This window comes from Drosophila innubila (assembly GCF_004354385.1).
Source record: "Drosophila innubila isolate TH190305 chromosome 2R unlocalized genomic scaffold, UK_Dinn_1.0 1_C_2R, whole genome shotgun sequence".
Taxonomy (NCBI): Eukaryota; Metazoa; Arthropoda; class Insecta; order Diptera; family Drosophilidae; genus Drosophila; species Drosophila innubila.
This window is the reverse complement of record NW_022995374.1, coordinates 12,953,211-12,979,825: the sequence shown is the minus strand read 5'-3', so window position 1 is coordinate 12,979,825 and position 26,615 is coordinate 12,953,211. Positions and strand designations below refer to the sequence as shown.

The following is a 26,615-nucleotide window of genomic DNA, read 5'->3' as shown; positions in this document are numbered from 1 at the left end:
ACCTCCTCTATTGCTGGTGCTGGAGCTTCTATAGAAGCAACCTCCTTTATTGCTGGTGCTGGAGCTTCTACAGCAGCAACCTGTTGCTCAGGGTTCTCTAATACTGGTGTGAGAACTTCTTCAACTGGCGCAGGAGCTTCTTCTGGAGCTACCGGAGGGTCTGGCATTACCTCAACGCTAGCAACCTCCTCTATTGCTGGTGCTGGAGCTTCTATAGAAGCAACCTCCTTTATTGCTGGTGCTGGAGCTTCTACAGCAGCAACCTGCTGCTCAGGGCTCTCTAATACTGGTGTGAGAATTTCTCCAACTGGCGCAGGAGCTTCTTCTGGAGCTACCGGAGGGTCTGAAATTACCTCAACACTAGCAACCTCCTCTATTGCTGGTGCTGGAGCTTCTACAGCAGCAACCTGTTGCTTAGGGTTGCCTATTGCTGGTGTGAGAACTTCTCCAACACTAGCAACCTCCTCTATTGCTGGTGCTGGAGCTTCTACAGCAGCAACCTGTTGCTCAGGGTTCTCTAATACTGGTGTGAGAACTTCTTCAACTGGCGCAGGAGCTTCTTCTGGAGCTACCGGAGGGTCTGGCATTACCTCAACACTAGTAACCTCCTCTATTGCTGGTGCTGGAGCTTCTGTAGCAGCAACCTCCTCTATTGCTGGTGCTGGAGCTTCTATAGCAGCAACCTGTTGCTCAGGGTTGTCTATTGCTGGTGTGAGAACTTCTCCAACTGGCGCAGGAGCTTCTTCTGGAGCTACCGGAGGGTCTGGCATTACCTCAACACTAGTAACCTCCTCTATTGCTGGTGCTGGAGCTTCTGTAGCAGCAACCTCCTCTATTGCTGCTGCTAGAGCTTCTATAGCAGCAACCTGTTGCTCAGGACTGTCTATTGCTGGTGTGAGAACTTCTTCAACTGGCGTAGGAGCTTCTTCTGGAGCTACCGGAGGGTCTGGCATTACCTCAATACTAGCAACCTCCTCTATTGCTGGTGCTGGAGCTTCTGTAGCAGCAACCTCCTCTATTGCTGGTGCTGGAGCTTCTATAGCAGCAACCTGTTGCTCAGGGTTGTCTATTGCTGGTGTGAGAACTTCTTCCACTGGCGCAGGAGCTTCTTCTGGAGCCACCAGAGGGTCTGGTATAGCCTCAACAATAGCAACCTCCTCTAAGGCTGGTGCTGGAGCTTTTGTAGCAGCAACCTGTTGCTCAGGACTGTCTATTGCTGGTGTGAGAACTTCTTCAACTGGCGCAGGAGCTTCATTGGGAGCAACCGGAGGATCCGGTATTACTTCTCCATTAGTAACCTCCTCTATTGCTGATGCTGGAGCTTCTGTAGCAGCAAACTCCTCTATTGCTGATGCTGGAGCTTCTATAGAAGCAACCTGTTGCTCAGGGTTGTCTATTGCTGGTGTGAGAACTTCTCCATAACTAGCAACCTCCTTTATTGCTGGTGCTGGAGCTTCTGTAGCAGCAACCTCCTCTATTGCTGGTGCTGGAGCTTCTATAGCAGCAGCCTGTTGCTCATGGTTGTCTATTGCTGGTGTGAGAATTTCTTCAACTGGCGCAGGAGCTTCTTCAGGAGCTACCGGAGGGTCTGGCATTACCTCAACACTAGCAACCTCCTCTATTGCTGGTGCTGGAGCTTCTGTAGCAGCAACCTCCTCTATTGCTGGTGCTGGAGCTTCTAAAGCAGCAACCTGTTGCTCAGGGCTCTCTATTGCTGGTGTGAGAACTTCTCCAAGTGGCGCAGGAGCTTCTTCTGCAACTACTGGAAGGTCTGGTATAACCTCAACACTAGCAACCTCCTCTATTGCTGGTGCTGGAGCTTCTATAGCAGCAACCTCCTCTATTGCTGGTGCTGGAGCTTCTATAGAAGCAACCTGTTGCTCAGGGTTGTCTATTGCTGGTGTGAGAACTTCTCCAACTGGCGTAGGAGCTTCTTCTGCAACTACTGGAAGGTCTGGTATAACCTCAACACTAGCAACCTCCTCTATTGCTGGTGCTGGAGCTTCTTTAGCAGCAACCTGTTGCTCAGGGTTGTCTATTGCTGGTGTGAGAACTTCTCCAACACTAGCAACCTCCTTTATTGCTGGTGCTGGAGCTTCTGTAGCAGCAACCTCCTCTATTGCTGGTGCTGGAGCTTCTATAGCAGCAACCTGTTGCTCAGGGTTGTCTATTGCTGGTGTGAGAACTTCTCCAACTGGCGTAGGAGCTTCTTCTGCAACTACTGGAAGGTCTGGCATTACCTCAACACTAGCAACCTCCTCTATTGCTGGTGCTGGAGCTTCTATAGCAGCAACCTCCTCTATTGCTGGTGCTAGAGCTTCTATAGCAGCAACCTGTTGCTCAGGACTGTCTATTGCTGGTGTGAGAACTTCTTCAACTGGCGCAGGAGCTTCTTCTGGATCTACCGGAGGATCTGGTATTACCTCAACACTAGCAACCTCCTCTATTGCTGGTGCTGGAGCTTCTGTAGCAGCAACCTGTGGTTCAGGATTGTCTATTGCTGGTGTGAGAGCTTCTCCAACTGGCGCAGGAGCTTCTTCTGCAACTACTGGAAGGTCTGGTATAACCTCAACACTAGCAACCTCCTCTATTGCTGGTGCTGGAGCTTCTATAGCAGCAACCTGTTGCTCAGGGTTGTCTATTGCTGGTGTGAGAACTTCTCCAACTGGCGTAGGAGCTTCTTCTGCAACTACTGGAAGGTCTGGTATAACCTCAACACTAGCAACCTCCTCTATTGCTGGTGCTGGAGCTTCTATAGCAGCAACCTCCTCTATTGCTGGTGCTGGAGCTTCTATAGCAGCAACCTGTTGCTCAGGGTTGTCTATTGCTGGTGTGAGAACTTCTCCAACTGGCGTAGGAGCTTCTTCTGCAACTACTGGAAGGTCTGGTATAACCTCAACACTAGCAACCTCCTCTATTGCTGGTGCTGGAGCTTCTATAGCAGCAACCTCCTTTATTGCTGGTGATGGAGCTTCTGGAGCAGCAACCTGTTGCTCAGGGTTGTCTATTGCTGGTGTGAGAACTTCTTCAACTGGCGCAGGAACTTCTTCTGCAGCAACCGGAGGGTCTGGTATTACCTCAACACTAGCAACCTCCTCTATTGCTGGTGCTGGAGCTTCTGTAGCAGCAACCTGTGGTTCTGCATTGTCTATTGCTGGTGTGAGAACTTCTCCAACTGGCGTAGGAGCTTCTTCTGCAACTACTGGAAGGTCTGGTATAACCTCAACACTAGCAACCTCCTCTATTGCTGGTGCTGGAGCTTCTATAGCAGCAACCTCCTCTATTGCTGGTGCTGGAGCTTCTATAGCAGCAACCTGTTGCTCAGGGTTGTCTATTGCTGGTGTGAGAACTTCTCCAACTGACGTAGGAGCTTCTTCTGCAACTACTGGAAGGTCTGGTATTACCTCAACACTAGCAACCTCCTCTATTGCTGGTGCTGGAGCTTCTGTAGCAGCAACCTCCTCTATTGCTGGTGCTGGAGCGTCTGTAGCAGCAACCTGTGGTTCAGGATTGTCTATTGCTGGTGTGAGAGCTTCTCCAACTGGCGCAGGAGCTTCTTCTGGAGCTACCGGAGGGTCTGGCATTTCCTCAACACTAGCAACCTCCTCTATTGCTGGTGGTGGAGCTTCCGCTGCAGCAATCTCCTCTATTGTTGTTGCTGTAATTTCGTTGGCGTACACGATAATTTGTTGTTCACACACAGTTGCTTGTGCTTCCAATGCAGTCTGCTCCTTAGGAACTGTTTCAGATGTCGTTGTGCATTCATTTGCAGCAACCGATGAGCTTGTAAAAACTTCATGGGATGATAAGATTTCCATTGGATGTGCCTCCAAATACTCCTCCTCAATGATATCCAGTGAATGGTTAGTTAACTCCATTGTGCGAGCGTTGATTTCGGCAAGAGCTAAATCGCTCAGTTCTTTGAGAGTGTGGATTTCAGTAGCAGTCATGATTGGAGGTTGTTCTGATGCTGGAACTGCTAGCATAGGTCCCAAAGCCATGGCTGCCAATATTTCAATAACAGAGGGCATATTTTCAGGAATTTGGCTATCCTCGAGGTATTCAACGTCACCAAAGCCTGTACAACCCTCGAGATCGCCGAGATCATCTGTTTCACCTGACGCTGCTGTAACACAAACGACTGCTAAATGCTGCTTCTTCAAAACCATGCACAGATACGCTGAGGTATTTTACAGGAGTTTCCGGAGTGACTACACTAAGGACAAATTTCAAGAACTAAGGGTCTAACGCTCTTAAACAATTCAAACTTTAGGTGGGGTATTTTAGATGCATGTTAGCAATAAGGATTAATATTGGGAATGTATTGTAGAAGTCTGAGTGCAATTACCTGCTATAAGAGTTTGGGCGGGATCCTCGTTTTCCCGATCATCTTGAAAACTCATGGGTGGCGGTGGAGCCATTTGTTCTTCTGGCACTGCAATTGTTGTGGGTTGTGTGACAAACGTATTTGTGGTCTCGGTTAAAGCCGGTTCATGTTCTTCTGGCAAGGTATTCGAGGTTAAGCTCGTACGATCCACCAGCTCATCTAGAACTAGTTTTGTATTTTGTCCACCAATCAGATGTTTGCTCAACAGACGATCATTTAATTCATTGCATCGTAGCAAATCCAGAGATGATTCCTCTGCATCTGAGCCGATTTCGGACAGATCGCTAACCTCATCGGCGGTTCTATCGCCAATCTGGGCGCGAACATTCTCTTTGGGTGCCGGCACCAGCATGCCAATGCTGCTCGGAGTTGCCGAACTTTGCAAGGTGCTGCGTTTCTTCCTAAAGAGCCAATTATCCTCCCAGGTGGCATCACCAACCATACTCGATGACATTGAGATGATATCTTAGGAAATGATAAGAAGATATAGCTTGGTAAGAAGAGTAGTTCCCTTAGAGCTTACCATCTTCCGATTCGGTAACTGATGCCGAGAAATCAGGCAGTGGCACCATATGGGCGGCTATATAGTCACTCAATACCGATTCGCGTTCCAAATCAACTTTCAAATCGACTTTGCCCGTCTATAAAGAGAATTGATGGGATTGGTTAAGGCAACAGCATAATATTGAAAATGCTGGGGAACCTACATTAAGTAACAGTTCATTGTCGGTTAGGCTGCAGTCACTGCGAGGCTCTATGGAACTACCGGACGTAGTGCTCAACGCTTCGGCATTGTAATTCTCATCAATGTTGTGACCACTCAAGTCCGGTGTACTCTCCGATATAAGTCGGGTATTACCCTCTTTATCCACAATCTGAAAGAGATGGAATAAGTTGAATATAATTCCTTCCACATTCGCTTAGTTTGTGACGTCATTAGAGTACTTAGACTTAGATCGATTGCCGTATGACTCAGCTATAGATTTTTAGTCAAAGCAAATAATCAATATGTTAAGCAACTTATGTTAAGTCAGAATGATATGTGTGTTCTCTGCTGATAAGATACTTATTTTCCAGAACTTATGAGCAGTGATAATTTATGAAATTTATGTAAGTGTTCAGTTTGTCATATTTACATGCTGCGCTGGCTCTGCCATGGCCAAGAGCTTTGACAATAATTGTTAAGTTAAATAATTGGTTTTTTTCTGCTGGTTATAATTGATGAATTGATCCAATTAACGCTGTGTTGATTTATTGGCAATTCGCTGGTCCGTTAAATGCGTCCGCACGCTTGCAACAGTGGTCAGCAACTAATTAGCGGCACTTGCAACTGCAACTGTGGCAGTTGCATGCCACATTGGAAGCCCAATAAATGCCCAATGAAAGCGAAAACATATCGAAGCTCGGAAGCTAGCGGAAATTACCAGAAGGGATGGTTCGATGGGATTACAAGCGAGGTGACCAGGCCACAAATGCAACAGTTGTCTGAGGTCAGAGGTCAGTTCTTGCGATAGGTATCGGCAAGGTGACATCGATATTGTATTGATGCGATATTTAACGTAAAAACGATATGATATTTAATACAATTTTATTACGAGAATATATCGAGTTTTAGTACGATTTATAGGCAAATATTTTCAGCACTTTTCTTTTTTTTTGAGAAAAATTTCAATACAAACATAACTAAAAGAATTAAATTTTGTTGTACACAACTTTGTTAATCATTATAAAAAATATTGATTTTAGCTCTTATTTTTTAAATAAAAATATAACTCTAAAGTTTATAAACCATTTTTATTTACTCGTTTTGTCAGTTTTTAATAAAAAAATTAATTGGTATATTTATTTAAAATTTTAATTTGAGTCCGTATTTAATTAAGCGACAAGGCTGATATTTATTACGATATGTTTTTTATTTCAATTTTCAAGAAAATTGCTTTATAGTTCTTACCTTATTTAGCACCGCTGTGGCTAAAAGATCCTGATAGATTTTTGGCTCAAAGTAGTGCTCGGTGCGATGACGCCGCTTGTTGCCATTGCTGAGCACCGACAGTTGTCCATTGGATCTCGTGTCCAGACTAATCTCCGAGACGGCTGCGCTGGGACTTAGCACGCTGCCGACGCCGACGCCAACGGCGCTGCTGCTGCGCAGCGTCTCTGCAATGATGGTCTCAATAAGATTGCGGAGACGCGTCTGTGAAATGTCCGATAGCTCATTATTGTTGTTGCCGCTGTTGTTGTTGTTGCTGATGTTGCTGTTGTTGTTGCCGTTGACAATGGCGGGCAAGTCTGTAAGCATGCGAAATGGTCAACAAAAGTGTCTAAGAATAAAACTCAATAGTGTTAGCACGAAAGTCATTTAAGTTAACAAAACGAATGCATAATGGAAAAGTGAAAAGTCGCAATTATCTGCTGAGTGTGAGTGTAGAAAGTGAGTGAGTGAATTGAGTGAGTGTTTGAGTGTTTTGTATGTGAGTTGTTACGAGTATAGTATTTAGCACGAGTTGCATACTGACGGCATACCTAATTTCACCTCAATGACGTAAACGACGTAGAATATAATTACGGCCAAAACTGCATACATGCCCGTTACAAGGCCCAACGTGAAGTCCATGCTGCATGCACACACACACACACACACACACACACACAAGCACAGACAGCAGTATTCAATTGGCTTACATGTATAGCTTATGAATTACTCGGCTTAATCAAGTATTTATTTATTATTTGCTTTTGCAGTTGATACAGTTTGTATTTGTTTTGGGCCTGTTTGTAAATATTTATACATTATTTTAGTTTAATTAATGCGCTTGAAGCTTTAAAGCCGCAAACATCAAATTACGCATACGCAGCGTTGTCGTCAGACACAATAATACAGTTTTGTTCGCTTGAGCAGCCAACAGTCCAAACTTGAAATTAATATTTATAAGTATTGTGCTGTTGGCTTACTCAGGCTGAAAATCACATTCACACACACAACACACTCGGACATTCGCAATTCGTATTGAGAGCTCTTCATTTAGCTAATGTTTGGTTACGGTAAACATAATTAATAACCTGAACCTAAACTTATCTATTTTGCTTTACAAAAGCCCCGTAAATTTCTTTATCGTTGTTTCGACGCCTTTCTGACATATATTATTTCTATTTATTCACATTTCGCATTTTGTTATTATGCTTCTTTTGTTATTGTTTAACGCTTCGTTGCCGTTAGTCATTCGACTGTTGTTAAAAGATTGAAATGTATCTTCGATTATCTGCCTCACTTTGCATACAAGTCTTTCTAGACTGTCATTAGTGTGGAACAACCAAATAGACCGGACTTACAGCCCTATTAGATCACATTATAATCATGAACATGTTCTCTGTACAAGGTACAAAGTAAGTCAAGTTCAGTTCAGAGTTCAATTTGGGCTCAGATAATTGCGAAAGTCATTTAAAGTTCTGCGATTAACTTTTATTCCGGAACTTTATATATATACTATATTTTAATTTCTTTTAGTATTTTAATTAGAGTTCGTGCTCAAAGTTCACGTTTTGCATAATCTTGGCACATAATTTGTTAGTGGGGATTAGCTGATGGGCAATCATTAATATTTATTAACACTGTTTAAGCATTTTTCCTGGTTTCTGTTTGAGACACGTTTGAATATTTAAAATGTAATTCTTTATTTTTTGACATTTTATTTTTCTATATTTTGTGATTTAGGGGTCAAGGCTGGCGATAACTTATGAACTGCTTCTTTAATTTGATATCTGTCTATGTGTGTGAGTGTGTGTGTATGTTATCTGTTATCTGCATGCGCCAAGTGAGCATACATATAACAACAACCATTTCTGCAATCTCAAGTGCTGCTTAACGAGTCTTTTCTTCTTTAGTTTTATGTTATCATTATCACTTTTATGATTTCGGATTTTTACTTTTACTTTGCGCGTTAATAAACGTATATATTTTTTTGTTGCCGTCTTTGTTTCTTTATTTTATTATTTTTTTTAGCCGGCTTGCGTCTCGCAGCTAAAACGTTGCGATCAGAGCGCGTTGCGTTTGGCAACTGCCGACAGCAGCGTCTATCGCCGTGTGAGTGCCAAAGTAGCTCTCACAAATACATACAAGCACTCACATACACACACACACTACTACACCGTATCTACTGCTTTGTAATGGCATACAAACAGTTCGCTTTTTTTAATTTTAATTTTTAAAAATATTTAAATAACTTTTAAAATTATATTCAATAAATAATACTAATTACATACAAAATATAAATATTATTAAAAAGTAAAGAAGTTTCCCTCACAATTCAGTCTGTCGTTTCTCTAAAAATAGCAGCCATATTTTAATTAAAAGAATTTTTAAAAATATATGATCGTAATATTTACAAAATTTGCTTTCAAATAAAATGTTTATTTAATTCAAAAAATCAATCATTCCTCTAATATATAAAATTCTTACGATGACATAAGCTCATTAAATAGTATTCATATTTTTATTCAAAAATAGCTGGAATTCCAGTTTTGAAAATTTAGTTTCCTGCATTTGGGGGGAACAGGTCTATATGGTATTTTTTGTGCAATCTTCTTGAACTGATTGACATGTTTATTTGCAATCTGTGTGTTAGCGTGCCTTTCGCTTGTTGTTATGCCTCCGAGGCACTTACATATTTGACTTTGTAATTTGAATGATGGGGCAAAGTATTGTAAAACAAAATCTGAAATAGCTTGGAAGCAGCTCTCAACAAACTCAATTTGTTCAGAGTTGTTTCGAGTAGCCGTGTAAATCGTCAATTTACACCTGTTGTGCTCAGAGACTCGATTGGAACCAGTTGGTTGGATGGTTGGGGACACATTGCGTATGATTAATGCGCGTATCTCAGTTTGTCATCTGGTTAAGGCCAACTGTAGCTACAAATGCTTAGCAATGCTTACCAAGTGTGCTGCATTGTCGGTACTTCAATAACGACAGACGACGACACAGATACTCTTATCAGGCCTTATCACGACTATGTCTGGGTGTGTGTGTGTGTGTGTGTTACGCTCTTATCAATGAGAATTGACCGCGATTTAAGTTTGTATGTCGTTAATTTTAGTTGGTGTTGTTTTGTTTTTGTTTTTCCTTATTTTATTGGTCAATGATTGTCATTGATTTTGGCAGTATTATCGCAGATTTCTACATTCTCATTATATTACGTATACGCCTACGATAACTACACATATATTTAGAAGTAAGAAGAGAGAGAGAGAGAGAGAGAAGACTACGTGCATTATTTTTAGAAATACAATTTTTTATGGCTATGATTCATGCCAAATACGAGCTGGTTAAGTCAAATTTTAATAGCATACAGGCTTGAAACAACATGTTAGGGTGTGGCAAGGTGTGTGATTCAACGTTACGTTCAACGGCTACATAAATCATGCCACAACAACTTGCCGCAGGACTTGCCAGCACTTACCTCCTTTGAGCGCACGGGCGCACAAAGCGTTCTCCATATTGATAAGCAGGTTGCTCAGTTTCGCATGGTATCTATCAAACAGCTGCATGTCTGTGTGCAGTTGAATAACATGTACAATGTTCATATTCATATGTTTATCTTTTCAATGTGTGCGTAAAGTTTCGATTAAAGTTTACCTTAAGTATGCAATGAATCATGTGCTGCAAAAGCTTTAGCTAACTATTCCCATTCCCAGCTGAAGCTGAAGCTTTTGTAGGCAGCCAAGCAACAGAAAGTATGCAATGAGCTTTTTTGACAGTGTGCTTAGAAATGATCTTTTGATAGAGCTTTTTTCATTAATGTATCTGTACTGAGTTACTTTAATTTTTGAAAATTATTGGAATGCTATTGTAAATATTGTAATATATATTAGATAGTATCTTTATATAGAAGTATATATACAATTGCCAGATACATATTATAGTTTTCTGAATTAAAATCCAAATATTCATGCTAATATGTAAATTTATAAGAATTTTTCTTTAGCAGATATTTTTTTGGTTTTTTTTGCATTTTAACTTTTTTTTTGTAGTTTGTAGCAACCTCTTTCCTCACTAAAGTCTACATCATTTTTTACCTTTTTATTACATTTTTTTGGTTTATAAAAAAATGCACAAATAGATAAATAGTATTAATAGGAAAAAAATGTGTAATACGAAGAAAACTATATGTAGTTAAAAGAGAAATGACATATTGTCAATACCCTGTTGCATAGTGTAGGCAAATGGTATATAAAGCAATATGCTGTACTTTCAATTCGACACAATTGAGCAAATTGGCGCGCTTTGCACTTTCGAGTACTCATTGCGAACAATTGCATTTGCACTAATCAAATCTAAAGCAAACTGTGTCTGACTGTCTGACAGTCTGATTATATTACTCTAAAATACTTACAGTTTTCGCTTTTGGACAATTGGCTGACTTTGATGTGATCGAGATTGCCGCCCAGCATTTCGGCAACAATTTCCTCAACATATTCACGAATTCTGTTGCGTTCATCGCCATTGATATTCACACTATTCGCTCCAATTTGACTGACGCTTTCAAACTCTTTAAAAGAAAAGAATAAATAGACGAAATGAATATTAATTACAGGGTATTTATGCAATGACAAGACTTACGCATTGAGCTGTCTGTGATGGGTATATAAACTTCGCTGCGTGCACGTAGGGGATATACGAACTTCTGTTGGTTGAAGCACATTTGCTCGGCGACCCACGAGGAGGTGTGGGCCAACGATTGCTTCGAGCTGTGGCACAGCTCGCACTCCCATTGGGCATCCTTTGGCCGCCAATCGGCGCACTTGATGCCACGGCACACGAATTTGCCACACGTGCAACATGTGACGTAGCTGCGAATGGGAAGTTCAATTTAAATTAGTTGACAATAGCGAGAGATCACTGTAGCCAAGTATGGATAAAAGCTTTGCAAGACTTTAGTTCATTTTTTAATTAAAAAAAGATAAAGATATATTGGAATACAATTAATATTATTTTTTTAAATTTGCTAATCATGAAAAGAAATAATTGTTTTCCAATTTATCTTATTATATTTAAAAAGCTTAGAATCTATTGATATTATGATTTGATTTGCTTAAAAGACCAAGATAAATCGAAATGCAATTATTGTTTTTTTTTTAAATTTTTTATCAAGAAAAATATTAATTGTTTTCCAATTTATCTTGCTCTTTAAAGCATTCTTTAATTTTTAAAGATACTTATATTTTTAATATTTTTTTTTCACTATTTTTAAATCAAACCAAAATATATTTAATAGAAAATTAATGAAATTACTCACTTTTTGGCACTGCTTGTATCCAGTTCTGCACAGCAGACATTGCAGCTTTGCAGCTCTTCGACGGCTTCCGCTTTCTTCGGCTTCTTATCGACTATTTTACTGTAAAATCCAAAAAAATAACAAGAAATGTTATACAAATATTCTTTGCTTTGCGCGAACTTATGCAAATTATCCAAATTGACACAATTCGAGTTTAGTCTGCTAAACTTTCCTTTTTAATGTATTCTAATTGATTAGTTTTAGCTTGTGACGCAGAACATTTCAAATTAGTTAAAGCATGGTTATTTCTTAATTTGAAACAAAAGGTTAAACAACTCGCTGAAGGTTAAATATTTGCGAATGTTTTTGCTTCTTGCTTAATTTATAATTTCTGTTTCGAAATGCGTATAATTAGCTAAGAAATAAAGGTTTCTTTTCCATTAATCAATTAAGTATAACAGTCGATTTTCTCACATACTTTTCCTGGTGCTTCGTCCAGTTGCACAAGTGAAAATGTGAAAATGCGGAAGAGAAATACACAAAAACCAGTTCGACCAGCAGATTATAAAAAAGGTAAGAGAAAAACTCGATGACTTGCAACATTTTTTTATAAAAAGACATATCCACTTTTATTGATATCAACACTTACAGAACTTAAAAATACATATTTTATTACAAAATTTAATTGATTTACAATTAATTGTGTAAAGTGTGCACATACATTATTTTTATTACTATGATTATGTCAGTCATTTACAATTTATGCAAATTTCCACTCAAAACAAAAATATACAAACTGAATACTCACTATATATAATATATACTTTTATATGTGTATTTATATGTAGACATATATAAAAGTTGAGTTGACTGTTAACAACGTGCTTAAAATATCAACTAATCCACAAATTTGTTATTATTTTATTTCATTTTTGGTTCCAATGAATTGGCAGAAAATTTTGCAATTGCTTTTTTCTTACACATATTGATAGAGAAAGACGTTGAAGTACCAAAAACTACGAGTACTTAAATATATATTGTAAACATCGTTAACTTTTGCACTTTGCATAGAAATTTGGACTAATTAGTGAAAACTCAGTCGTATACATATATATATATATACAAATAGTATCTAAATTGCTATATACTATTATCATTATTGTTGTTGTTGTTGCTGTTGCTGTTCCATTTGTTGTTGCGCCATCAGCAGCTGTTGTTGTCGCTGATGATATCTCCTACGCCTGCGTGCCCAATGTTCGTAATTATTCTCGAGATTCTCATAGTAGATATCCTCCTCGTGCTCACGGCCATCATCCCAATCCTCCTGGTTGGGCGGTCGTCCAAAGACATGAGCACTGGTGGTCATCTTCAGCAGCACCACCTCCATGGTGCAGGCCATGAAGAGAAAGGCAAACACCGCAAAACTGATGGGTGTGCACAACAATTTCTCCACTTGACACACCACAACCGATGCAAACAACATGTTGGCCAAAAGTTTTTTTTCTATTTGTTTTTGTTTTGCTATCAACTTGAAGTTAATTTAAGTGTGTGCAAATGTTTTTTTTTATATTTTCAATGTAGTTTTTAAATGTATAAATTGATTATTGTCACAGTGTTTGCTGTTGTTGCTTTTGTTTAGCATGGCAATTTTAATGTTTGTGAATTTGAAATGGAATTTTTATCTAAATTGCTAACTGTTTATTTTTTTTTCTTTGCTCGTTTTAGACGCGAACCGACAACTTTCTCGCACCAGCTTTGGCTTTGTTATGAGCACTTTTTGCGCCAAGCATCGAGCGCCAACAGCTGAGCAGCTGACAGCGACGCTGGCGTCAGCAGCGACTGCGACTGCGAGCATTGCTCATACGCCGCGTCTACGCAGCGCATGCCGGTTTTTGCAGCGCGAGAGAGAAAGAAAGAGAGACATAGAGAGGAGCAGAGATTGAGAGCGTCAGTTAAATAAACAATTGGCCAGACAAGCTGTTAGACAGGCAGACAGAACACGTTGATGACGTAAGAGCCAACAAACACTTTCAGCTGGCAAATTTGCCAAAAAAAAAACTGGACACGCTCTGGAGTTTATCTGGACACATTGAGCTGATGATGCAGCTACTTATATAAAGTTGATTAATTAATTAGCTAAAATCTTGTTTAATGATTCCCTCCGACGAATTCATTATTCATTGCGAATTGAAATTGTTGAGACTACACAAAAAATAAAGCCACAAAATTCCGCAAACGGGTTTCAAAATTTAAATATATACATTTCTTAGATATTAAAGCTATTGGAATTAATATTAATCGGTCTAATGATGCGGTGCTTAGAATCTTCTTCTGGTAGCTACTGATTAATAAACGGCGCCTCAAATTACACGCAATAAATAGACTTGAAAACGAGTTTCTCCACTGAAAACAACAAATCTTATTCATGCGAGATTTTTATCAGAATGCCGCTAAATGCTACGTTAATTGTTTCTCATGTACACGTACTTGAATTGTTAGCCTCCTCCTACTCCTCATTGCCAGTGTCATTGCCTCGTTTGCTAATCTAAAGCCGCCGTCTAATTGCTCAATTGTGATTTTGCATTTTTTTAGCACGTGTAATTTACAATTTACAGCTAGCACTCACTGTCGTATTCCTGGCATACACTAACTAATGCTAACTGCAATTATAAATATGTAGCTAAGCAATTTCCACACATTTTTAATTCACAAGACTTTGTTGATGATTTTCGCTGACCTTCAATCGAGTTCAGCCCAAAAGTATTCAACAAATATTGATAGCAGCTGTGAAGTATGCAATACTTTTTGTCAATTTTATAGGCAAAGTTAAAACAATGAGAATCTCCGACTGACAGTTACCCTGTTTTACAATACATAGACCTAGCACTACGCTGCTTACCTAATCTCAAAAAAAATGTGAAACCTGGAGTGATCGACTAGCAGTTACCCTGCACACATTTTGCATGCTTTCACTGTCAATATTGCAGCTTTAATCTGCATTTAGCTAATAATAATCAAATTAACGCTTTTTTATCTAACAAAAATCTATGTTTACCCTGGAATGATCGACTAGCAGTTATCCTGTATCCCTTTCCCTAGATTCAACGTTAGTTTTGACGCTTAAATTTGCATTTTGCTACTGATTATAGGATTAAACATTTTTTAACTAACAAAAATCTATGTAAATGAGAAAATGATAGACTAGGAGCTACCCTGTACAATCCTACAGTTTTAAATCTGCAGTGCTGCCGCTTCGTTTTGCTTATTAATAATAATAATGGTCAAAATTCTTCTTAGCTTAATATTAATCCAGAATGTAAGATAGCGAAAATGATCGGCTTTATCTATGCAAACAAGTCTGTCTGCTCTTTACCACTGCTAACTCTTTATTAGCTATTAAAAATCTAGCTCATAATGTGGATATAATTGCATTTGGGTCTCTTATTTTTTTGCATATTATGCTGAGTTTTTATTATAACCATTTTAATTTGAGGTTAATCTGTGTGAAATTGTGAGTCGCTGCATGCCAATAACTCGCTTTTTAATATAACTACTTTCATAAGTCACACAACAAATTCTCAGTCACATTTGTTACACATTTTTGTGGCACTTTTCACTTGCTGCGTATGTGACTTAAATCTCAATTCAACCAGTTTGATTCTCACTTGAAGAATTTGATAAACCATTTGTAGCAAAAGCAGGTTTTTAATCTTAATGGACTCTGACAAAAGTCAGAAAGAATAAAAAACTTGAACAGCTTTCATTGAAAAGATCATTTAATTAAAAATAAATTAGCAACGAGAACTTAATGTGCTGACAAAGAGAGAGAAAAATCAGATAAATATAAAGTTATTTAAAAGAGCATCTCATAAACAAAGTGACCTTAAATGTGCTTTACTTAAAATTTCATGTTTTCATGCTGTTAAAGTTATTTGAAATGGGTCACTTACACTAGTTTTTGTGTCAGTGTATAGGCCAAGTGCATAATGAGTATTTACATGCTATAAGCCAAGTGACGTTAACAGGCGTTAAGTGTAATTATTAAGCCATATAGAGACTTTCCATTTATGCATATCGCGTCTCTCCAATTCAGTTTTCAGTCTATTCGAATAACTGTGTCAGTCGCAGTCGCCAATTGTACAGAAAGTGTGGCTTGTTAGTTGTTTGTTGATTAAACAATTGGAATATGTTAAAAAAAAAGACGTGTCGCCATTACAATAATTTAATAAACAATCGCCTAATTAAGTTGTCTGTTTTCTGTTTGAAAAGCCAAACAATTGTGTTCTTAGGTTAGCCAGTTGTTGTTGCCACTTTTGCCACTTTTGACTTGGCTAAAAGACCCGCCAAACAGTCAAGACCGTTAGGAACGTTGACTGTATTGTCTCTTTGTGGGTTCTTAACGATTTCCGTTTTGGCCACTTGCCAAATTTGTGCCACTAACGAAGTTGACATAATTGTTATGAAATGTTCGTGTCGATACTCAATTGGTAAACAATCAAATTGCCAGTTGGCCAATTAAAGACATTGGCGAATCAATGTATTACACAAGCTTTAATGCAGCTGAGGAAATCAAATTGGGAGCCAGTTACAAGTTACCAGTTACCAGTTACCTGATGCCAGCTGCCAAATAAGACAAATGCAACTCAAACAACAACAACAACAACAACAACAACAATGAAAGATAAACATAAAAACTCGACATCAATTATGTCAAATCACATTTTATGTGCAATTTTTTAAATACTTTCGAGATAGTTTTGCACTTTTTTCCCACACGCAAACGTAATCAAGCCAAGCGAACCGAGATACACGTAACTGAAAATGATAACAAGTTAAGATGATCGACTGGCAGATATCCTACATACCAAAGCAGCCTCTACTCATAAGCAGAATTAAGTAAAATTGACTCGGTTTCCCTTTTTTTTAAAGCACAAAATCACAAAAGTGACTGAGCAGTAACAACATAAGATAAAGCGAAAAAATTGAATGCGTAAGTTCTTTTAATAGAAATATTTATACAAAATCACAAGGAAACCCTTTGAAATTATTTATTAACAGATGGAAAATATCAAAAAAGTTTCTTGACAGCAGATAACAAATTTTCATTGCTTTTCTTCAATCTTTTGGTAGTTTATATTATCCTCATCACAAGCTAACTAAAGGGTATCTTGAATATCGAAATTGCATCTAAAAAGCTGCCAGCAAACAGTTGCCGTTGTTCCATCATCCGACAGCTTCAACTTTGTGTCTTTTAAGATATCTAACTACAATATGAGATTCGTTGCACGTGCTTCAAGCTTTCAGGTTTTAATGTTGCGTCTCACGTAGCAAGTTCAGTGAGTTGGTGGTCCAACATATCTTTGCAAAGTTGCCACAACTCACCTGAGCAGACGTTGGGCGCCAACCTGCAACAAATAGGCGCCTCCAATGAGGCCCAGCACACTGGACAGGCCCAGGAATAGATTGTTGTTGCCTCGAAACATTGGTAACTCCACTAGGCCGATATATGGACGCTTAAAACGTTGCCAGCACTGTGAAATGGATTTTGTCATGGTCAGAATCGATAAATTCTTCTTTAAACATTGAAGCACACAGCTAATTGCGACTGTTTTACCAACTAAATTTGCCCTAAACTAAAGAAAACCTCAGCGTCTAAATATTTCTATTGGATTATCAGTTAGACGGCATTATTATCAAAGTCTTTGGCATTGTTATTGTAGCATATTTTTAGTTCATAGCTCTTATCTAACTACTCTTCAAGTTTAGTAATAAATAATTTAAAGTAAAATACGCTACACGAGGCATTTAAATTGAAGGAACTAAAAGTGAAAGTGAGTAAAAGAAAAGCTGCTTAAAGCTCCAACAAAAAATTGTGCTTTTGCTAAGCAGCTTTTCAAGCATTTGGAAGCTTTCAGTTTGCCTAATTGCAAAGACTGCTTATAAATCAATTAACTTTAAGCTCAAAGCTCGACCAACTAATTGCATTTGCTATGATTAATCGCATATTTAAGTGACACTTGACAACAATTTTTAAACCTTCACTTGTGTTAAATATAAAATAAAAACTATTATCTGGATTTTATAAACGTGTTCACACTAATTGAATTAAGTTTTTCAGCTAAACAAAACTTGTGTAGCTGCTTATCAAGCAATTATAATAATAAACACGCATTCTGTTTATGTTCTTCAAAGTTTAGTAACTATTTTTTCTTTTGCCAACATTATCAATCACGAATGCATTTGTTTCTTTGTTTGTCGATTAATGATTAAATGCTTCAGATTATTTCACACAGAATTTAGCTGTGTGTGTGTTTATCGCAAGAGTAACGTCTACTTGAAAAGTTATCTAACACTTGGCATCATTTACGTGTGCTTCAATGCAAATAAAAAAGAACTGATCATTATATGAGACACATGACATATTCACTTGGCACTATTCTTCTTATAATTTTTTTAAGAGTTGTTAGTTTTTTTATTTTTTTGTCTGAATTCTTTGCGGTTTTTCAACTTTACTGGGCAAACTTTGAATAAATAATTACCCAAGTTGAGAATTTCTGTTAGCAATTAAGTTGTGTGTAAAAACGATTATCAATCACTTCTTTTTTTATTTTGTTATTTATTTTTATATTTTACGAATACACAACGAAGCACAGCGAACGCTAATTGAGCTGCCTCATCGACGGTTGATTGTCCAGGCACACTCCAAAAAACCTCGACATCCACATGGACATGGCGCTGATTAAGATCACGCGACGGCTCTGTCCCTGTCTATAAGAAAAGTGCCGCCAATGGGCCACACACACATAAGCACACACACCGTTTTTTCCTGGACACGATCTGACCGATCTCCCAACGAATGGAGCTCAACTTTGCGACTGCGACTGCGACTGCGTTGTAAACGTTACTTTTTTTTTGCAGTTTCTCGCGATTTTTGTTTAACTTTTTTACTCTCTTATTCCCCCTATTGTTGTTATTGTTGTGTATATAGGTTTATAGTATATAGTCTTGTGTTTTGTTTGTTTTAACAATAACAGAAAAAAAACACCTTGCGGCTTTTGATTTGATAACAGCGCGCCTCGAGTACAATGATAAATAAATAATCATAAAAAATTAAAAAAAAAAATGTATATTAAAGAAACAAAAAATACAACGCAACGAAATTTCACAGATAAGTGTAAGATTTTTTTTTAAAGGTTATATCACAATCGCATTATAATTATTCCAAATTGTTCAAGACCAAAAAATTGTCTATGGAAACTTATAATTTATAGACGGGTTTATTTCGACTTTGATAAAAATTTAGCTAATATTTTTTTTTATATTTATTTTTCGGGAGGGGAATTTGTTGTTTTTGTGTGCGTTGTGTCGAGTATCCAAAGTGGAACTGGAACTACTTAGTCATAGTCATTTGTTAGTCGCTATAGAAATTAGAAAAGGTGACAAACTAAATCGCGTTTGTCGCACAGATAAGCAAAGAAGAGAGCAAAGAGGGAAGAGCTGCAAAAGGGAATAGGATAAAAAGCAGAGAGAAGAACAAAGGGCAGCTCAATGACTTTGGCTTGTTATGGGTCTGGTTGCATTATGCAAATGTGTGGCTGCCACAAAACACAAATGCCGCCTGAACGTGGCCAACAAATCTGAAATCGATGGCATTCAACAAACTGTCGATGAGGGGACTTATGACGGTATTCATTTTACATGTGAGCTTGTTATTCGACTGACCAATTAATTGGCATTAATGAAATTAATTATGAATAAGACTGATAAGATATCAGCCCTTAATTGGATCCAACTAATCAGGCAGATAACGCTGAAGGCGAAGGTTAGACTAGTAAGAATTGTAAGACTATAGTTTGTTTACTGCGGTATTTAGATAAGAGAGTTTTGAAGGAGAAGAACTATGGCATTATCTTAACTATAAATAGTATAAATTTCGGAATTCCTTGAAGATATTTCAAGTTACATAGAGCTTTTTTAGAGGTCACAAAAGAAATTACAATCTGAGTAATTGGATTTAAGAGGAAACCTTTTAAGTAATACATTCATTTGATTAAAATTGATATATATTGGAGTTAATGCAAAAAGCTTATTGAACAACTCTAGAAAGTATCTACAAATGATCTTAACTGGTTCCTAAATGTTTTCTCAATGTCAAATAATAATAAAATTCAATAAGTGGAGAAAAATAATCTAAAATTGATCTCAGCTAGTTCCTACAGGTATACAAAAGTTCTATGGACTTGGACAACTAAAAATAGCACAAATTTGGAAATTCCGAGAGTTGTTCCCCAGTTCACAAAGATATTATGAACGAAGCTTCAACTTTAACGATGTGTTCATGTTAAAGTGTCTGACTTGGCACATAAAAAAACGATTGGGTTGAAGATGAGTAATGAGAAGAGGTTATTCTTTAGTTTATTATTTCCTAAGACCTCACTTGTATTATGTGTGTGTGTGTGGCACAGCAGAGAGTGGGAAATCGTATTCATAGTCGTATGTTTAGTATTCTCAGAAATACTCTTAAGATGCGCATCACATTATTTTTATTGCCGACTGCACCTGTGATTTTGTCATTTTCGGGCAATTTCCTCTTCGCATTGGGGTCGACAATTTACATAAATAATTGAAAATTGCAGACAGATGAATGCAACAATAAACAAAAGCAATAATAATGCAGTTCTTACACATTGTTTTGTTGCTAATAAAAAGCACTTACAACGCACCCAAACAAAATGCTAATCAAATAGACAACTTACAACAACTCTGACAACTGACAAACAGCAGCTGCCAGTGTGTTATTGTTGTTGTTATTGTTGTTGTGGATCCAAAGATCCGCAGAAGATGTTTGCCAAGCCCATCAACAACATCCGTCAGCGTCAGCTGCCTCAAGATATCTCATAAATATTTCCATATACCCTGCCTGGAGGTTATCGTAAATTTGTAATTACGCGAGTATCTAACATATGCCAGATATTTAAACAACTATTTGTTAATTGTTGCTTATGTAATAAGCGCTGAAAATATTAATATTTAATGGGGTTTTTGAAAGCGAAAACTTGTTATCATAAAACTTGGGAATTGCTTGAAAAAAAAGTGGGAGTAGATACTTACAGAAGTTAACTTGATAAATAATAAAATTTCAAATATATGGGTGTAAATTGATAGAAAAGATTAAAGATTTTATGCATATTTCGACTGCCTTAAATTCTATTCTATCTATTGTCTTACATTCTGGTGATTTTTGATTTCGAATTGAAAGTTAAGGGACTTGTTGTCTAAATATAGGAATAATGAGATAATTGGAATTAAGTACTATGAAAAATAACCAACATATAATTGCATTTTTTATTTGGTCAAAATAATTACTTGAGTGTAAATTGCCAAAACAAAACAAAAATACTCCGCCTGAGAGCAAAATCAGAGATAGTTAAAAGCTGCAGTGAATCATCTTGAGCTAAGATAAGAATAATTTTTAGGAACTCAACTCACCTTAATCTATCGCGAAGCTGTTGATATGTGGGCTGATCCCGCTGCAGCAGCTGGAGGATGCGTTGGCACTGCTGCAGTCGCTGTCGCCGCTTCAAGGACTGAGTGTCCACATCGAGGACAGCGATGCCGCTGTCGACGCTGCTGTTCAGCTGATGAGCAGGACTATTTTCAGCGCTGCTGTTGTTGCTACTTGTTGCTGGTGATGTTGTGGTTGTTGTTGTGGTTGCTGCTGTTGCAGCTGTTGCTTCCGTTGCGGCAACTGTTGCTGCTGGTGATGTTGCGTTGGCTGTCATTGTTGTTGTTGTTGCTCTTTTTTTGATATTTGCTGAATTTTGCGCTTTCGTTTCACTTTGACCCCGTCTTGACACACAAACGTAACGTTCACTTTTAATCACAACATTTTTGCGCCAACAATTGCCGCTCTAAGCCATTTCCGCACGCACACACAGCTGAGTGATTTACACACACACACACACACACTCTCGTGTACAGTGAGAGATTGCAAGTAGATGTTGCATATACAAGTTGGCTGCCTGGGAACCAGCCGGAGGCGCCTCTTCACACCTCCAAGTTCACTACTCAATGAAATTCTCGCACACACAATTTTCAGTTCAGTTTGCTATTTTTATTTTATTTTTTTCTTAAATTTTTTCTTTTATTTCTTTTTTTCATTCAGTTGTCGCTCTGCGCGCATTTTTGTTAATTACTCGACCGTTATTGCCATTGTTTTGCTTTGTCTTGCCATGGCTTTTACCTGAGTAGGCTCTGCCGGTTTTTGTTTTTTGCTTTTCGCTTTGCTTATCAGTCGCTGCGATATACAAATTCCCCAAGAGGGAGGCGCAAAACATTTACTTACGAGTATATGAATATTTTTCGTGCTGCAAGCAAAAATAAATTTGAGGTTTATTTTATGGCCACAATAAACAAGTCGCGTTTATTGTTCTTAAAGATAACGATGCAAGTTTAATAATACCCTGCCACTCTCTACTTATGTTACGAGTATCTGCATCTCTGTTTCTTTGGCCAGCAGCCGGTTCTCTTGGTTTGTGCTCGGAAACTAAAAACTGAGAGCTGACAACTGTCTCGAGAGTCGCGTTGGTCTCCAAATGTTGTTGCAACAAATGCGACAGACGCGGCACATCTCAAAACACTCAAGTTGTATATACATTGACTATTTTCAGTTGATATGCGACCACATTTTGCCGCTACACCTAAATATGTAAATTGCTCAGACCTAGAAAGGCACGTAGTATTGCATTTGGTAATTTCATTTAATGCACTGCCATCGATTTGCATACGGGCCAGAAGGGGAAAATAGGGGGAAAGGGCAGGTGTCTGGTAACAACAACAACTGACAACAAACCCTCAGCTTGATGACGAGAAAGCTGCTCGACTCGGCTAATCTCCTCAAGCGCTGCTCATCAAGCCAACACACACATATATGTACAGACATACTATACGTTCACATTTGGTAAGACAACTAGCCCCAGGGCAGACCGTCAACATGGCGTTTAAATAGATTTGCAAATCAAAATCCCCCAAAGAAGATGAAAACGCCAAGAGAAATTCTAAGACAACGCATATGTATGCGAGGGTAGCTTAGCAAATTAGTTGTAATTACAAGTGTTTAAATAGAAATTTAGTTGCGATTAAGGTTAACATAATTACAAGTTTATTGTTAAATTAAAAAATTTTACGGAAATTTAAAACAACTTTCATTTTATATATTTAAAACAAATTTAATTGATTTTCATGCATTTAAAGAGTGCAGTATTACCTAAAAATCAGTAAATCAAACCGAAACAAATATCGGTTCCTATTTTGTTTTCGGTACGTAGCTAAACAAATATTTCGGTAAAAGGTTCTATTTCAGTTTTGTCCTTTTTGTGTTTTTTACAAAATTAAATGCAGAATGAATTTAGATTCCATACCATGATCAAAATGACATACCGCTTGAAAATCGGTCCAGTTTTGTCAAAGTTATGAACGTTTGAAGTTGGTCAAACCTTTGACCTACCAATTTTTCAAGTCCAAATTTTTGACCAATTTGGCATGATTTTTACAAAAAAATTAAAGGTTTCAGAATCCAGTTTAAAGTGTTGTTTCATACAATTTACGTTATAAGGAGTTGATTAAACATGAAAACTTGACAATACTTTAACGGGGGGACCCTTAGCATTGAAAATCGAAATCTAGATCTAGACGAAAACAAATTTTTTGACTAGATTAATTTTTTTAAAATTTCCACAAACTATACCGGTACAAACGTATCGGTCTTTGGTTCTAAAAAAAAAGAGTTTAAGATTGATTTAAAATTCTGTTTGAACTCATAGATCGCATCTCGGTAAGCTGCATATGTGGCAGAAAGTGCGGAGTTGGGGCAGATAAATAGATGACATGAAATGCCGCAGACTCAGTCAAGAGTCTCGGTTGATGAGGATGATGATGATGATGTTAAGCAGCGAAAGAGGATAATGAAGTTTGCTGCTTCGCCATTTGCTCAGTTGCAGATACATTTGCTGTAGCTATGAGATACATGTGTATCTGTGACTGGCGAAGCATTAAACGAACGACTCGAAAAGACGATTTTGTATCGCATCAAACTGGAGACGCACTTGTTGATTGTTTATCCATTGTTGTTGCCGCTGTTGTAGTTTTTGTTGTTGTTGTCAGCGTCTCGAACATTTCGAATGCTCAACTAAAAAGTTCACTTGTCTTTTTTTTGGGGCTGAGAGACTGGCCCCTGGTCAAGATAACAATAGAAATTTTGTTGTCTGTCAGGTGAAAACGCTGTCAAAGTTTTTTGAATGGCAGAATTTGGGTGGATTTGGATTTATAAGTGGAAAATTCAGCAAAGCCAAAATGATGATATGCGTTTTATGGAACCGAGTATAATGAAAAACGCAATTCCCACTGCAAGACAAACTTGAGGAGGTCTAAAGGGGAGAAGTCATTGGCATTGAGGTCATAGGCATTTTGCATATCATTTGCCAACTAAATATTTTGGTTAAATGTTACAAATGTATTGGTATGCAAATGGCCAAGAGAGTCGGCGAGTTGAGACGGCCTTTGTGCTATGAGATTTAAATTGATTTTAAATCCAGATCTCTGGCTCATTGCCCAATGGAAGGTTGTTGTTTGTCGTTGTTGTTGTTACGTGTTGCAGCTGCTTTCCGTTGAGATTTGTGCAATTTTCACACAATTGTTTTACATTGCATGTCGCATTAAGTGGTTACAGTAACTAATTTGATAATTAATTAAACAATGACAGCAATTCTGCATGCAATTGGGTCACTCACAAATGGGTCACACTGTACACGTACATACTATATACGGATGTACTGACAACTCATGCATGATGTATGCACATTTTCAATTAGTTAAACAGACGGCTAAGTACATCAGCTGACGGCAACTTCACAGCAGGCAAATGCTTCATTATTAATTAATATTTGTACATGTTTCTTTGGCAAATATTTTGCATAGAGTCGCTAAGATGATTGATGTTGTTGTCGTTGCTTTTGTGTGTGGCCAAAAAAGTGAAATTTTGGTATTAATTACGGCGCAACGTATCAATATAACTTTTACTAACGGATTCACACATTTTCCAACCGTTTTAGTTAGAGGGGATGGGTGGGCAGGGAAGTCTAGAGGTCGCCGCCGCAAAGACGAACTGTCGATTCATTGAAAAATTACAACAACAAAAAAAACTTGGCTTCAAACCGCAACTGAAGCTGCTTAGATAGACGTCCAAAACGAACGGAAGTTGGTAAGTAATTTAAACGTGTTGCGCGTCTCAGTTGCCACTTTGGCTGACTTAATATTGTTAACTGATGCTGGCCGATTGGTTTTGCTTTCTGTTGCTACTTTTTTATACGCTTGCAAAGAGTATAATAATTATCTCCGAATATGTGGTGGAAAAAAGTAACCTTTAGTGTGAACAACTTATAATTTTTTTTTTATATATGTGAATCAAGCTTAAAAATGTTGTATTTTTTATTGTTCTATAAATATTTATTAAGCTTGGTTAAAATTGAAATATTTTATCAGATAGCTTCCATATGAACGATCAGTTTGTATAAAATTGAGTATGAACATTTTTTGGATGATTTTTGAGATTTCTTAACAAAAATCGCAGAATAAAGCATTTTCTTATAAATCCCGACTTAGTTTTAAACAAATTTAAGCTTTTAACTTTATTCAAATCGGACTACGAAACGATCGATCAAAAATTAAGAACAGGTCCCTGCTAGGGTATCAAATCAACGGTATATACTTTCTTCCTTGTTTTTTTTGTTATGTCTATTACCTAAGTAATTGTCGTTCCATACGAATATGAAAAAGTTGTTTCTCAAAATTGGCGGCTGCTGTGAAAATAAAAAACCAATTGATCGACACTCGACACTCTAACGGAAGCAATTTTCAGCTCTTTCCGCTGATCAGATATTTTTCTTCTCACAATTGGCTTTGAAAGTTAGATTCACAGGGTTGCATTTGATAATTTCAATGCTAAGCCAGTGACATTGACACTTGTTCACTGTCCCACCCATCTGTCCATTTGTCTGTCCCTGTTCATTTGTCACTTTTCGTCATTTTATTATGCACCTATTTTTCGTTTGTCTCTTGTCTGTTGTCTGTTTGTGTGTTTTGCGCATGAGTCGCTTGTTTTACTCGTAGCTTAACACTGACATATCGCACGCTCCAGTGACCCACTAGGAGTGTAAAACACTCATACACACGCACATACACTATCAACACTCTCCCAAAAAGGGTTGCCTGTTGCTCTCCAACTGTCCATGAGCCCTTTTATTTTATTTTTATCACTAGTTTCGGCGTTGCGCTTCAACGATTTGAGTTTTCAGTTTTTAGACGAAGGTTTACTTTTTATTGCTTATTGCACGAAACGATTTGTTTTTATTTTAACGAAATATATTTTAAATTAATAATAAAAATAACCAACTGTTGCGTACATTTATTTCGCTGCTTCTGCTCTGGTGTTGCGCGTCAGCGTCGCGCAAAGGTTGAATCGCGAATGAGCCGACGACGTCGACGCTTTGAAGTCGAGCTTGCTGCTTGCGCTCAACTCAACTTATCGCTGCTGTTGTTTTTGTTGTTGCGCTTGCATTATACTCTCTCATGCGCTCTCATTTAGCTTGACTCTCTGCTGCTGTTGGCTGTTCTTCGTTCAATGCTGTTTCTCTCAGCTGCTGCTTGTTGTTCTTGCTCGATATCATCTCTCAGCTTTTTTTTTCTGTTATTATTGTTGTTGTTATCCGTTGCTCTGCTTAACAGCTGTCAGCGGCAGCGGCAGCGGCATTTTGTTGGTCTGGTATTTTTGGGAATAAACTTGTTTAAGGCCCAGGGGTTGAAGTTTGGGATTGTTTATCCGGTTGCCAAGGACAACGGATTCACAACTTCCTCTCCTTCTTTCACATCATCCACTACAACTTTTTCAATGCGTGCTTTCAAAG

General features: G+C 38.0%; 2 protein-coding genes across 13 annotated transcripts in view; both read right to left on the bottom strand.

The window, feature by feature from the left end:
* The window catches only part of LOC117785658 (calphotin), a 32,692-nt gene extending 6,483 nt beyond the window's left edge, over positions 1–26,209 (bottom strand). For 3 of the 12 annotated variants that reach the window (XM_034623793.1, XM_034623798.1, XM_034623801.1), the window contains exons 1-10: positions 26,115–26,209; positions 21,145–22,022; positions 11,677–11,775; positions 11,001–11,230; positions 10,774–10,929; positions 9,841–9,930; positions 6,339–6,676; positions 5,095–5,262; positions 4,911–5,028; positions 4,349–4,852 (exon numbers count right to left, since the gene is read on the bottom strand). In XM_034623793.1, coding sequence (XP_034479684.1) covers positions 4,349–4,852; positions 4,911–5,028; positions 5,095–5,262; positions 6,339–6,676; positions 9,841–9,930; positions 10,774–10,929; positions 11,001–11,230; positions 11,677–11,775; positions 21,145–21,437 — 1,996 coding nt within the window. In that variant the 5' untranslated portion in view covers positions 21,438–22,022; positions 26,115–26,209. Of the gene's footprint in view, positions 1–2; positions 42–683; positions 701–4,348; positions 4,853–4,910; positions 5,029–5,094; positions 5,263–6,338; positions 6,677–6,910; positions 8,567–9,840; positions 9,931–10,773; positions 10,930–11,000; positions 11,231–11,676; positions 11,776–17,037; positions 17,187–18,022; positions 18,092–18,194; positions 18,609–21,144; positions 22,023–26,114 lie in introns of those variants that run through there. The other 9 variants (XM_034623794.1, XM_034623799.1, XM_034623804.1 and 6 more) reach the window with 7 other exon arrangements.
* Positions 12,585–14,000, bottom strand: LOC117785666 (homeotic protein female sterile). The gene has a single exon (XM_034623818.1). It carries the CDS (start codon positions 13,136–13,138, stop codon positions 12,812–12,814), a length of 327 nt encoding a protein of 108 aa, XP_034479709.1. The 5' UTR covers positions 13,139–14,000; the 3' UTR covers positions 12,585–12,811.
* Positions 26,210–26,615: the final 406 nt, after the last annotated feature.